The 13,702-nt window shown below is 49.8% G+C and overlaps 1 protein-coding gene across 1 annotated transcript in view; it reads left to right on the top strand.

The window, feature by feature from the left end:
• Nucleotides 1-2,421: 2,421 nt before the first annotated feature.
• LOC308522515 (uncharacterized protein) overlaps nucleotides 2,422-13,702 on the top strand; it is a gene marked incomplete at its 3' end in the record, with an annotated part of 118,434 nt that continues 107,153 nt past the window's right edge. The window contains exon 1 of the mRNA XM_081095983.1: nucleotides 2,422-2,582. Coding sequence (XP_080952109.1) covers nucleotides 2,483-2,582 — 100 coding nt within the window. The 5' untranslated portion in view covers nucleotides 2,422-2,482. The remainder of the gene's footprint in view (nucleotides 2,583-13,702) is intronic.

Genomic DNA, 13,702 nt, shown 5'->3' with positions numbered 1-13,702 from the left:
CGCTGCGGGGCTCAGCGGGCCTGGGACTAGGGCGGAGGGACTGAGAAATGGCCGGGATTCTCCTGGGCGGACCCAGCACCCCAGTCAGCCCGGGAGCGCTTTCCTAGCCCCAGGCTGAGTGCAGGGGTCCGAGCCCAGCCGGGAGAAGGCCGAGCCGCAGGCCCGCAGGAGAGAACCCCTGCCCCCTGCCCTGCCCCCTGCCCTGCCCCCTGCCCTGCCCCCTGCCCTGCCCCCTGCCCTGCCCCCCTGTGGGTGGGGCGCTGCCTGCTCCCCGGGGTCCGGAGGCGGGGCCTGCGCTGGGATGGGGAGCTGGGGAGGTGCACCGAGCTTGGATCTCTCCCGGGGAAGCCGTGTTCACAGCGACATTTAAAATAACTGTGGACAAGCGGACAGTGACTGCGCATGGCAGGTGCCCGGGCGGCCTGAGGGTGCACCGGGCGTGGAGGCCCGGGCACTGCTACAGGCGGTGCTTCCCGGTCTGGGATGCTGGGCGGGGCCCGGTGTGCGTCCGCCAAGGCCGTGTTTCTGCCCCTCAGTTAGGGCTCCACACGCGGGGCCTGAGGGTTTCCTTGGTCCCCCAGAGAGTGAACACTTTCCCGGCACGCACTTTCCCGATGTTCTCCCGATAGTTAGCAAGTGCTGCCCGCGCAGAGGCCAGGAACAAGGAGTAGGAGGGTGACTTGTGACCTGACCTGGCCCTGCGTTTCAGAGGGAGCAGCCCCCCTGGGGGAGCGGGGGTGACAGGGACCTGCAGAGACGTGTCTAAGGGGAGCGCAGTGAGCGTCCCGGTGGGAGCTGCGGGCCTGGAGAGCTGCCGCCTCTGAGCCCTTCTCCCGGCCGCGCTGGTCTTCGCGGGGCCCTTGGCCTTCCTCCCTGCGGACAGTGATGCCGGTGCCTGCTCCCTGGGCCGCCCCTGTCTTCTCCCCAGGAGGCCTGGGCTTCATGCCTCCCCGCAGCCGGGCTCCGGCTTCTCTCTGTGCTTCGCGTTCATTTTCTCGGCATCCACCTGTTCCTTGAAGGCAGCAGGCATGCCTTTCCCTTCTCTTGTGCCACCCCCTCCCCTCCCCCCTCCCCTCCCCCTCCTCTCTTCCCTCCCCCCCTCCCCCGTGGCGCAGCTCAGGCGCCTGGACCTGGAGTGGCTGGAGCGGAGCCCTGTGTCCTGCAGACCAGCCACCCACGCTGGGTGGACTCCAGGCGGCCAGGCGCTCGGCCACACGGTCACAGGAGCGCATCCAGGCCTCGCAGCATCCTCGGCCCAGAAGCTCCCGATGCGCCGCACCTGGCAGGCGGCAGGCCCCCCACAGGCCCGGGAGCTGGTTGGGGATGGTGACCCCCCCACCTGCCTTTAGGTCGCCCTTGCAATTGGGAGGTCAGTTAATAGCATGGCTCATTTCAGTGCCCCTGCCCCGCCCACCGTCAGGCAGCCCCTGCCCGGAGGAGAGAATTGGGGAGCAGGAGACACGGGACTCAGGGTTACGGAGCCGGAACCGAGCCGGGGCTGGGCTCGCTGCCTCCCAGTTCAAGGGCGGGTCCTCCCATCCCGCACACTAGCGCAGCAGACGGGTTTTCGTATTTTTTAAACTAATGTGCCTCATTTGTTCTTTTTTAAAAAATATTTTTATTGATTTCAGAGAGAAAGGGAGAGGGACGGAGGGAGAGAGGGATGGAAACATCAGTGATGAGAGACATTGGCCGCTGCCTCCTGCAGCCCCACATGGGGACCCAGTGGCAACCCGGGCCTGGGCCCTGGCCGGGATCCCGTGGCCTCCTGTTCATAGGTGGGCGCTCAGCACTGCCTTCCAGGTGATCAAGCTGCCTGGGTCTGCAGATGTGTCCCCTGAACAAGGCGGGTGGGGGTGGCGCTAAACAGAAGGATGCCTTGCGCAGCTGTCTAAGGCGGTTCCTCACCTGGGTCCCACCTGGTCAGCGGCCCCTCCCAGGACGGGGGGTGGGGGGGTGGGGGTGAGGTGGGGGGAGCAGAGCGCCCGGAACCTGCTGGTTCATCTTTGCCCAAAGAGGGTTAGGATGGGGCCCTTGCGCGGTCCAGGTGGGCAAGTCAGACCCCTGGCTTCCCGGGCACCGGGGAGGCTGCATTTCCTCCCGAGTCTTCGCAGCGTAGGGACCACGTCCAGGGGTGTGTGGGCGCGCGGGGCGGGGGGGGGGTGGCGGGGGGGCGGCGGGGGGGCGGGGGGGCGAAGCCTCCCTCCCCCTCGGGCTTTCCCTAGAAGAAAAGGAAGGAAGAGGGGCGTGTATGTCTGTGCAGAGGCGGCCTGTGCGCTGGAACCTCAGGCACCGGACCGCTGGGCCTCTGATTCGGTTGCGCCCCATCAATCAGGCGCGGCGCGCAGGCACTGGCCAGGCGGCGGGGGGCGGGGAGCCCTCGCCCTTTAAAGCCGCGCGCGCCCTCCTCTGCGCGGGGCTGCGGGGCGCAGGCGGGCGGACTGGGTGCGCTGGTGACCCGGGCCCTTCTCCGCCGGACGCGATGGCCACCTGGGGGGACGCCGGGGCGCTCCTCCTGCTCGCGGCGCTCCTCGCGCAGCTCGCCTCCCTCGGAGCCCAGGACGAGGACGGGGACGGGGATGGTGAGTGCCTCGCTCTGCTCCGGGTGGGGTCTCCCCGGGGCCGGGGGGTGGGGCGGGGGGAGACCGGACGGCGAAGCCTGGGAAGAGGCGCTGGGGGTGGGAAGGGGCTGTCAGCACCCGGGGCGCCCGGGAGGAGAGGGGCTCAGCCTCGGCAGCAGCCCCCGGGGAAGAGCGCACCCCGCGCTCCTGGGAACCGGCTCCGTCCTCTGTGGGGACAGGAGCAGGAGCGAGCGAGGACAGGCGAGGAGACCGGAGACCGCCAGGGGACGGGGCGCTGCAGGGGCCGCTCCGATCGGCGGCCCGGGGCTGGGGCGGCGCAGGGCGGTGTTTCTGCGGGAGCCCGGCCGCTCCCCACGCGCCGTGTGTGGGAGCCCTGCGGCCGCTCCAGCCCCGCGCGCTTCTTTGTTTTTGGCTCCTTGTCCTGTTCTGTTCTGTCCTGTTCTCTCTGTAGCCTTCCTCCACTGGCTGCCCCCCTCCCTCCACTGTGACCCCCTCCACTGGGATCTGGCATCGCCTGCGCACCCAGGGGCTCCCTTCTGTCCCGGGCCGAGGGGACTTTCCTGCAGGGCGGCCTCCCCTCCCCGCTCTCCCGGGACAGGGGCTGCCTGCTGGGGCGGAGGCAGGGACCAGCTGCCTTGTCACCTTATTTATCACGAGTGTTTGTAGGGACGGCCTTCTTTCCATGAAGTTTTCTCTGCTCCTTCCCTTCTATTTAAGACGCATCCCGCCTGGTCACTGCCTGGCCACTGCCTTCCCGTGCAGTTTGCATGGTGGTGTGGGTGGGGGTGGGGGGTGTAGGGAGTGAAAGCAGCCGCAGTAGGGTGCAGGCCATGTTTAAACTGGTTCCGGGACGATCCAATCCTCGCCCTGGGGCTGAGCCTCAAATGCACACATGGGCGCTGATAAAGGGCATGGCGATTTCCTAACTATTTGGCATCAAACTCGAACTTGTAAAATGCAGCGCTTTCAGTCAACTTCTTTGGGACGGTCTTTCCATAGAGTTTTGTAGATGCATCCGAATACCTGCTTCTGTGTATTTTCGCTCTAACGATGTTCATAAGATCAATCCAGGGACCACAAGTTCTAAAACACAAGCAAAGAGTGAAAATAAAAAGCCGGAGGCCACCGAGCAGTCTGTCTGCAGCCCTATAGAGGGGGCACTTCCTGGAACTTTCCTTACTTTTTATGTTTTAAAAACCAGGCAGTTTATAAAAGCCAGAAACTGTTGAGCTGCTTCATAATGGTGTGAAAAGCAGGCGATGTGTGGGAGGGCGGGGAAGAGACCTAACAGGAAGTAGAAGTCGGGAAAGGGGAGGAAAATAGAGAAAGTTACAATAGAAATAGAAATGCTGGTCCTCAGAGGAACAGTTCACTCCCCACACCCCGCCCGCTCAACAGCCAGCTTTAACTTAAAACTCAGTTAAAGCAGCTTTCCTTGTTAATGTATTTTAAAATAAATAACTGTCTAGTATAGAAATACTTGACCATGTGAGTAAGCTAAAGGAATGTTTCATAAGGTATGCGGGCTGGGTCATGCGTGCAAAGATTTTCCAAGGAGCTGTAATTATTCTGTAGGTGTTTTGGGGAAATGAGTAGAGATTAATTTTTCTCACTATTCATTCACATAAATGTTAAAAATGTGATGCCTGGTGCAAAAATAACTCCAAATCCATACCAACCCCTCCCCTTTCATAATAACCAAACAGCCCAGGAACTGGAATTAAAAACATTAGATTTTACAGAAAAAGAGTAATTGCTTGCATGCATGTTTTAAAAATAAATTCCTCTGTTGTATTGCTCAACCTAAGAGAATACAGTGATACATTTCAATAGCAAAAGAAAGTAGTAGCGGCCCTACTTTAGGAGAAAATAGAAACAAATTTCAGAATCCAGAGCTACACAGCTTGTATTTGCTGATCATAGATATTTGGGCTCGGTGATGTTATGTGGGTACTTGTCAACACGGCATTTCCCGTGCGGGCATGTCGGGAGCGGAGTGACAGTGTCAGAGCCAGTGTGAGGAAGAGCACAGTTAGGCAGACGCTTGAAACTAAAGAAATACCTAAGGATGCATGTGGAACGAGGACTTTTTCCAGCTTTAGCTACAACTCAGGCATGTGATATGACACTGACTCTGTGTACAATAGGCCCCTTTGGGAATGTAGAGGCCTGTTATCACACGTAAGTACATATTTACACGCTTGCTTTTTCCCTTTTAAGACTTGAAGGTTTATTTTCCCTTTGCTCCACTGTGGCCATTCACCGGAAATGGGCATCATAAGCTTCGCGCTTGCTTGATAGAAATACTTCTGAGTGATGAGGTTAGTGGAAGTAAATACAGTTTCAGGCTTTTAAGGCCAAAATCATTACTACTTTTCACTGCATTTTAAGAACTAAATTGACTTTTTAAATTTGTAAGAACGGAAAGGAGAAAGTCTGCGAGTTGGACTAACATTAGCTGAAACTATTAAGTAATATAAATCAGAGTTAAGATGACAGAATGAGCTTTTCCTGAGTTTTTGTGCATTTCTGTTTGTGGTGGGAGGTGTTTTAAAAGGTTCCCCATTTGTTCTTTTGTAGGAGAAAACACTAGTGTATTTATAGTGATTTTTATATTCCTAAATAAAGATGTAACACCTAATGAGCTACATACATTCTTATTATGAGGAGTGGATAGCGTTCATCTTGGCAAATAATCTTTGCTGTCAGTCACTGATGTCAGCAATGAGGAGCGATGAAGAGGAGGGGAGGTGCAGAAACGCACCGTCTTATTTCTGGGGACTGGAAATGCCAGCCAGTGCTTCCAGAGGCCAGACGGGGACCATGAGCCAGGAAAACAAGCGTGCGTTTGTTCAGCCACAGGGTGGTGGCCTGTGCAGAACTGAAGATGTGGGCCCACGTGAAGGCATTTGAAAGTAACATTCCCAGAAAGCATTGCGGAAGTCAAGTACGATGTATCTGAGCGCCAGATCCAGCTCAGGGACCATGCATTTGCAGTCTCCTTGCTTCACCCTCCCCTGATATCCTGGGCCCAGGCCACCTTCTGATTTCTAAGAGATGAGAGGCTCACAGTCCCTTCTGTGGCGTGGTCTCCTGCATTTCTGTTCTGCATGTCTGCCATTTATTTCATCGTTAAAAATAATTATGAAGAAGCGGATGTTTAACACTCAGCAGTACTTGGATGGGATCATTTTGAAGGAGGTAGAGAACTCCTTACCATTGAAGCAGATACTTTGGATCATAGAAAACATACAAACTTTTCTTTTAAAAATATTTTTATTGATTCAGAGAGGACTGGGAGGGGGAGAGAGATAGAAACATTAATGATGAGAGAGAATCATTGATCGTGCAGGAGGCAACCCAGGTATGGGCCCTGACTGGGAATCGAACCGTGACCTCCTGGTTCCTAGGTCGACACTCAACCACTGAACCACACCAGCCAGCCATAAAAACTTTTCTTTGACAGTGGATAATTTAATCTAGGTTCAGCTGTATACAGCAGAATGCAGGAGTTTAAACAACAAACATGGTGTGTTTTTCTTTACGCTGAAAGAAGCTTTTAGTCAGGTAGTGAAAGGCTCTACGAAGACCCCAGAGATTCAGTCTCACAGGTCTCCACTCTCATCCTCAGGGCACACCCTGATGCTGTGGTCCATGGGTGCTGTGGCTCCAGCCATTACATTTACTTCCCAGCATCTCTCTATAGCAGTGGTTCTCAACCTTCCTAATGCCGCGACCCTTTAATACAGTTCCTCATGTTGTGGTGACCCCCAATTTCATTGTTACAAATTGAACATAATTAAAGCATAGTGATTAATCACAAAAACAATATGTAATTATATATGTGTTTTCCGATGGTCTTAGGGCGACCCCTGTGAAAGGGTTGTTCGGCCCCCAAAGGGGTCGCGACCCACAGGTTGAGAACTGCTGCTCTAGAGGATGGGAGACAAAGGCTGTGATCTCTTCATTTTTAACAGAGATTATTAAATCTTCATACCATTTCAACTTACTTGTAGTTGGCCACAATTTAGTCGTAAGGTTGCACAAACCTCCAAGGGCAGCTGGGAGATGTAGTCTTTAGCTGGTGACACTGGCAGTGTGCTCTTACTAAATAGAGTTATGTATGTTATAAAGGATGGAAAAGGGAGAAGAGTGGTTAGGAGGCAACCATAGTCTCTAGACCACAATGAGCGTGTTAGCCAAGTTCAGTGGAATAGACAGATCTGGTTTTAATTGCATATAATTGAGTGGCCAGACCTTCCCTGCTTATTGTTCAGACTATGAAGCCAAGAACACTGAATGGCACTGAAATATTAGGTAACAATTCTTTGTTTCCTTATTAACTTGCGATACATTTAGAAGTACTTATATAACTTTTATTCAAGCCAAAGTGAGGCTTTATTTTGAAAAGTATTTTTCCAAGAGAGATGAGAGAGAGAGATGCTCTATGTTTGTTGACAAACACAATGTATATTTTGACGATGACTCTTTAGGTTAGCTGGGAAGCAACACGCAGATCAGTATTGAGCCGGCTGCATGAAGAGTCACCAGAAGAGCTCGTCACTAACGTAGAGGCCAGCCTCCCTCCTTCCCAAGTGTCCTGAGGGAGTAGGTTCCGATGGGCTCTGGGAGGCTCTCTGGGTGCCCTGGCTGATGCTGGTGAGGCCTCTGTGTTAACTCTCTGCCTCACATGCTTTTGATCTTGATGTGGACCAGTTGGCTTCTTGCTCCCAGGCCACACACTGACTTTGGTGGTGATAACTTGCTATTCCCACTATCCCTTTCACTAAGAAACCTGGTTAAAGCTTGCCAACAAACCACTGCAAATTCACCATCATTTCTGGAAAAATAGCTCAAGGCCCAAGTCGTCCTCTGGGGGAGAGATGAATCATTCTTTGCAAAGCACACAAGTTACTCAAACTTATTTCTGGTTGAAGATGCAGTTTTCATTTTCACTGTTTTGTCACTTTTACTTCTTTTTGTTCACATTTTAGCACTGTCACTGTGGGTATGAGATTCATATGAGCATTCTAGAAGGCATATATTGCAGGTGTGAGGTAAAGCAGAGAGAGAAAGCTTTGTTTTGAGGATCTGGGGTTTAGAAGATTGGAGTCATGTTAATCCATGGCCACAGAATTCAATCTTTTTTTAATCCAACAGTTTGCTCCTACTTGAGGGGTAATTCATACATCATCACTCATTCTTATATGACATTCATAAAATGTTTAAAAATAGATCAGTCATTTTTTGACCTAGTGATTTTTGCTCTTAGATTACAACCTTGAAAAGTTTTGATTTACATATGAGAGATATAGTAATGATAGGGGAAAAAGACTAAAATTGTTCAAATTAATTGACCTATTATATGAATTTGGGCAAATTGCACAAGATTATATAAGACACTGGAATTGTTAGGAAGATATTGACAATTCAGTTTTCCTCTAATTTCTTTCCATGCAAATTTCATCTGATTTTCAGGTTACACTGTTGGGCTGTTATGTTCAGTATTTAAAAGAGTATCTGCTCTTGACACCTGTATGGGGAGCAGTGTGTCCTATGGAAAACTTTGCCTTAAAGGTATGACCATATTAGTGGTCTTAGTGGTCTTCTTTTATTCTCAAAGTCTGTTTAAAACTAAATCCTTTGAAAGAAATCAAGGTGGTCCCATCTTGCACTTGAATATATTCTGTAAGGAACAATGTATCAGGGAAATTATAATAGCACAGGATTTTCTTCACCCACATGCTGCCTTTTACAGAGAAGGCAGTAATGCTAATAATAGTAATACATTAATGGCACTTTATTAATGGAACTTTGTCCCTAAAGCTTTCTGGTAAAATGCTTAAACTCAAAAATATTTGTATGCTTTTTTAAAAGTTTAGATCTAGGAAGGGGAAAAGATAGTCACGGTTCTGTTTTCTTTTTCTTTTTGAGTGTCTGCTCAATCAGAATTAAAAATCAGTTTCACGGTGACAACAGACTCTGCTATTGGTGGGAACATGGCTTGCAACATAAGCATCGTAGCCTTGCCGTAGTCTCTAAACTTCAGTAAGTGCAGTAAGCCCGGCCCAGCCATCACTGGGCCAGCACATGGTTCTGGTCCAACCTGCGAGTCCTTCAGCCTCCCCAGCGTCAGGCCTCACGTGAAACTGGGGAAATTGCACACAAGCCTGTCCCTGTGAGGGGACTCGCAGAAGGTCACTGGGGAACTTTACCTGAAGGCGAGTTTAGAGCACGGAAGTGATAGAACAATCTGATTCCCGTCATCACAGACCTTGGGGTCTATTTCCAACTTTCACCAACCTTTGCGTTTGTGTGAAGACGCGTCTGGATCTGTTCTTCTGTCTTCTGTTCATTCTCCATCTTTTGGGGGAACTGACTCCGTCAGTCGCACTCCCTTTTCCATAACTCCAGCCATTCCCTTCCTTTGGACTCTCCCCCTTAGCCCGTAACTTCTGCTCGGGGGGGAGTGTGGTTTCTGTCGGCCTCCATGCCCTCTCTCGTCCACGGACCTCTGACATTCGCTCCCCTTCATTCTGTCCAGGCCGGTCCGTAGGATGAGGACTGAAATGGGTGACGCTCCAGTGGCCCCTTCCCGCTTCCCAGGCTTTCCTTTTCCATTTGATGCCATCGAGCTCCAGCTGTCCTGCCAGGCTCGCTCGGAGGGCCTCCCTCCCCCACTGGCCTCCCTCTCAGCATCAGGCCTCCTTATCCTCGTGTCCCTTAGCACTTTGTTTCCTCAGAGCACTTGGTGACGGCTCCTCTCTGTGCGCTCTCTTCCCAGGCCATCTGGGAGTCTTTACTCAGCCTTTTGCTTCACAGCTAAATGCTGACAATTCTGAAATCTCTCTCTCCAACCCTGAGCTTCTGCATGAACTTCAGAACACCCCACCTCCCACTGCATGCGCCATAGCCACGTCACGTTTAGTGTTTCCAAACTCAGCCCATTATCTTCCTTCCGAGACAGGATCCTCTTCCTTATGCAGTCCTTGTATCAGTTCATGGCAACATCGTCCTACCTGGTCTTCAAGCAAAAATTCTAATCAGCCATAAAATTTGACCATTTTACCTACTAAATGTTTTTCAAATATACTCCTCTCCCTCTGTAGTACAAATGCCTAGGTTCTGGCCCTCATCATTACCCCTGCATATTCCTTCAATAGCATCTACATCTGTCTCCTTGCCTCTGGGTGGCCACTTCCCCCTGCATGGAGAACCCCCTCTGTTGCCACTGCGATATAGAACTAAGATCCCGTCATGTCAGTACCTTTCTTAAAACCTCACTGACTCCCAGAACTTGAAGGAAAAATAATGTTCAAGTTCCTAAGCATGGAAGATAAGACCTTCCAGGATCTGGCCCATTTCTAGAATTTTAGTCTCATCAGCTTTATTCTCTGCCTCAAAGTAAGTAATTGCTTATAATTCTCACTTCCCACTACACACACACACACACATGCACACACATGCACATACACACACACACGCATACACACACACTTTTCCATGTTTTAATCTCTGCTTTCCATGTTGCACTTCATGTCATGAATTTATTGTATGTATTAAGTATGTAATAGTTATTCCATGAATATATGCCAAATAAGTGTTATTTTTAAAAATCTAAAAAAAATCTTTCTACCATTTAGTCATTTAAGTATGAGTGAACTGATTTCAAATTAAGGTTTTGTAATGTATATTTGCATATTTGGGCAATTTTTTTGATTTCTCTGTTAGTTTTTTTCATCTATAAAATTGGAATGATAATATTTACCTCAAATAATTATCATGTATATAAATCACATACATACTAGTAAGGCTCCTAAGAAATAGTAAGCACTCATCAATCTACAGTTGCGATTATTACCCCATTAGTATTTAATAGTATAGCAAATAAAAGAAATGCTTCTTAGGTGATTATGAGAACCAAAATGTTAGCTGTTATAAACAAAACAAGAACTTTTGCTCTAAAAGAGATTAATCTAGTGTAAAACTTAAAATGCAAATTTTATCTAGTATTCTATTATGGTCATTTTGACAATGCATCAGTAGTTTTATCAAATACTACTGGGCTATATTTTAAGCCATTTAAAAAGTTTATTATTCAAATAGAAGAGTTGTGTTGTTTTGTCTCCTTGTGTAGCTTTACTCCTGGAAAAAACAAAAGTGATGAAAACCTTTTCTATCGGGGACTTTCTGATGGCCGCGTGCTTTGACCCGTCACTCCCTGTCCTGTTTCAGACTCCTCTTCCCCATGTACTTCCTTCCCCGCCATTGCTCCCAGTGTGTGAGGAGCCAGTCCGTGCCAGGCCTTGCGACCCCTGCCTGCCTACCAGCTCCTCGGCCTCAGAGCTGACTGAGGATATGATGGTCCTCAAAGCCCCCGATGAAAGTAGATGTGGATTTCCACCCTGCGTTCCTGGGCTGCCTCTGACCTGGAGGAAGTGCTCCCCGCGCAGGGTTTCCAAGGCAGGTCTCAGGGGTGTTGGATGCAGGGGTAGGGGTGCCTGTCTTTTTCCAGGATCTGTGTGGTCTCTCCCTTGCCCAGGGGCTGCTGGGTCTCCACCCTCTCCACTCCCAGGAGAGCGCGTGAAACCGACTCCAGAAAGCAGGGGCTGATGCAGGAGGTGGGCACATGGCTCACACGCAGACCTTCTCTACTTGACGGCACTTTTCTCAGCTTTTCAAGCTTCAACCACATGTTGGGTTGAACCTCGAAGCAGGTCTGCACATGGGATTTCACCCAGTAATGTGTAGCTATGAATTCCTTTAATTAAGTCTTTGTTGCTCAATGTGATTGTTCTGTGTCACTCAACGTTAGATGTTTTCATTATGAAATTCTGAAAATAAGGGTGGTGTCCATAGCAAGTACAGTTTACGCGTAGACATTCTGTGTTGTTATTGATCTTAAACAGCAGTTACTCGCTTCTTGTCTGCTCCCGAGTGGAGGAGCCTGGCAGAGTCACCCACGCTAGTTTGAAAGCACTTCTAAGCCTTTTCTCACTCATCTCCCACCGCCCCCCCCCCAGAGCTTCATATTGAACCAGTGATTAAGTTACAGTTTAATCATGTTTCTCATGTGGCTGCTATCATTTTAGCTAGGGTTTCTGGTGGGATGGACTGGTGGACAGTGAGTTTAACTGGGTACCATGGGAGGGTAACTGCAAAATGAATGGCCCTGGTTTCTGGCCTTTGGCTACCAGCAAACACCTTGAAGTTTTATAGACAAGGCTCACACTTCCTTTGGAGAGGGCCGCAGGGCACTGGCCACGCCAAGGCAAACGAGTGATTCGGATACAAGAATTTTCTTTTACACGAGTTTGTACTGGAAAAAAGACTTGGGGCCAATGAGGGAGGGACAATGAGACATTCCACGCGGGAGCTTGTGTTCAAGCCATGAGGTGCCTAAGAGTTGTCTTCCTACGTGTGCATAAAGAGCTCTCACTTCTTTCTCCATTTCCCCTTAAATCTCCACTCTACTGGGGACGGTTTTGCTTGGGATTTTATTTTCTTCCTTTAAGCATAGCAAAACTGAGCTGAATTTTGCTGACAAATAACTAATAAATTCCTGAATCAATGGAGTTCTCATTTAGCCTGGGAATATTTCAGTAAACTGAAAAAAAATCCATTTGTTTTGGTTCTTATTATTTTTATTTATTTTTGTTAATTCTCACCCAAGGACATTTTTTTCCCATTGGTTTTTAGAGAGAGTGGAAGGGGTGGGGGGAGAGTCAGAGAGAGAAACGTCAATATGAGAGAGACACATGGATTGGTTGCTTCCCGCATGCCCACTACCAGGGCTGGGATCGAATCTGCAGTAGAGATATGTGCCCTTGGCCGGAATCGAACCCGGGATCTTTCAGTCTGTGGGTCTGATGCTCTGTCCACTGAGTCAAACCAGCTAGGGCTGTTTTATTTATTTATTTATTTATTTTTTTAGTGGGGTAATTCCTGTTTGTAGAAAATGAGATGAAATTGAAACAGAATTAGATCCATGGAGATAAATCAGTGGATCCATTCAAAGTTCCACAGGCAGCGTTTGTGTCTGGGTACTTCAAGGATGATTTATTAAAATTAAGTTAATATTTTTAAATTATAATTCAATTAGTATTTTTATGATATTTTGGTCTATTCAGCCTTTAAATATGTTCCGTAACCCTGCCTGGGGCCACTCGTCCAAGCCACCTTGCCTCCCATCCCCATCTGTCCCAGGGGCACCGTGCTGCTGTCCTGGGCGAGGAGCGGGGCCACTCCGAGGAAAGGCCTTAGGATTCTGCTCAGAATCAGGGTCTCTCGCTGTAGCTCCATTTGGATGTCACCTCCCCAAGTCTTCCTTCAATGACAGACTTTTCCTCCTACGGGACCTGCTGTCAAAGCTCACCTGTTGGGGTCCTTCTTTCCTTCTTCAAGGGGAGCGGGCACACAGCACAGCCCCCACTTGTCATCTTGATGCGCAGTCTCAACAATGTCACTCTCCCGCAATGCGAGCTCCTCATGTGGTAATTTGCCTCTTATGATCTTTTCTTTATCATCCCCTGGCCATCGGTATCAGCTGACATTGGCAGATGAAGCAGCTGTGATGGGCATTCCGCCCTTGTCCAAGGAAGGTCCCACCATCAGAACATTAGAGTCACTTCAAATCCATCTCAGAGAGGCTGAGAGTTGGCTGAGTGTAGCCAAAATGGACACCTGCGCCAGATCCCCTCTGTTTCTGAGGAGGACTCTGGGGGGAGTCTTCCCAACAGATGCCTCTGGCTGTGCTCACCTGGAAGGCAGGCACGTGCCTGAGAGAGGGCGCTCTGTGGGTTCACAGGGTCCAGTGGACGGGTTCCTCATTGAAATACACTCACATGTCGGGCTCCCAGCTAACCTGGGGCTCCACGACCATACCTACATGTTTTGTAAGATTTATTGAAAGAATTGCAAAGAGGTTAGGGATGTTTGTGATATCTCTTAATTTATGTTCGATTCCTCTAATCTTTTTTAAAAATATATTTGTATTGGTTTCAGAGAGGAGGGAAGGGAGAGATAGAAACACCGATGGTGAGGGAGATTCATGGATTGGCTGCCTGCTGCATACTCCCCACTGGGGATCCAGCCTGCAACCCAGGCCTGTGCCCTGAGTG

The sequence above is a fragment of the Myotis nattereri genome, assembly GCF_964212035.1.
Source record: "Myotis nattereri genome assembly, chromosome: 7".
NCBI classification, from domain to species: domain Eukaryota; kingdom Metazoa; phylum Chordata; class Mammalia; order Chiroptera; family Vespertilionidae; genus Myotis; species Myotis nattereri.
The sequence above is the reverse complement of the archived record's forward strand: the minus strand, read 5'-3'. Positions and strand labels throughout refer to the sequence as shown.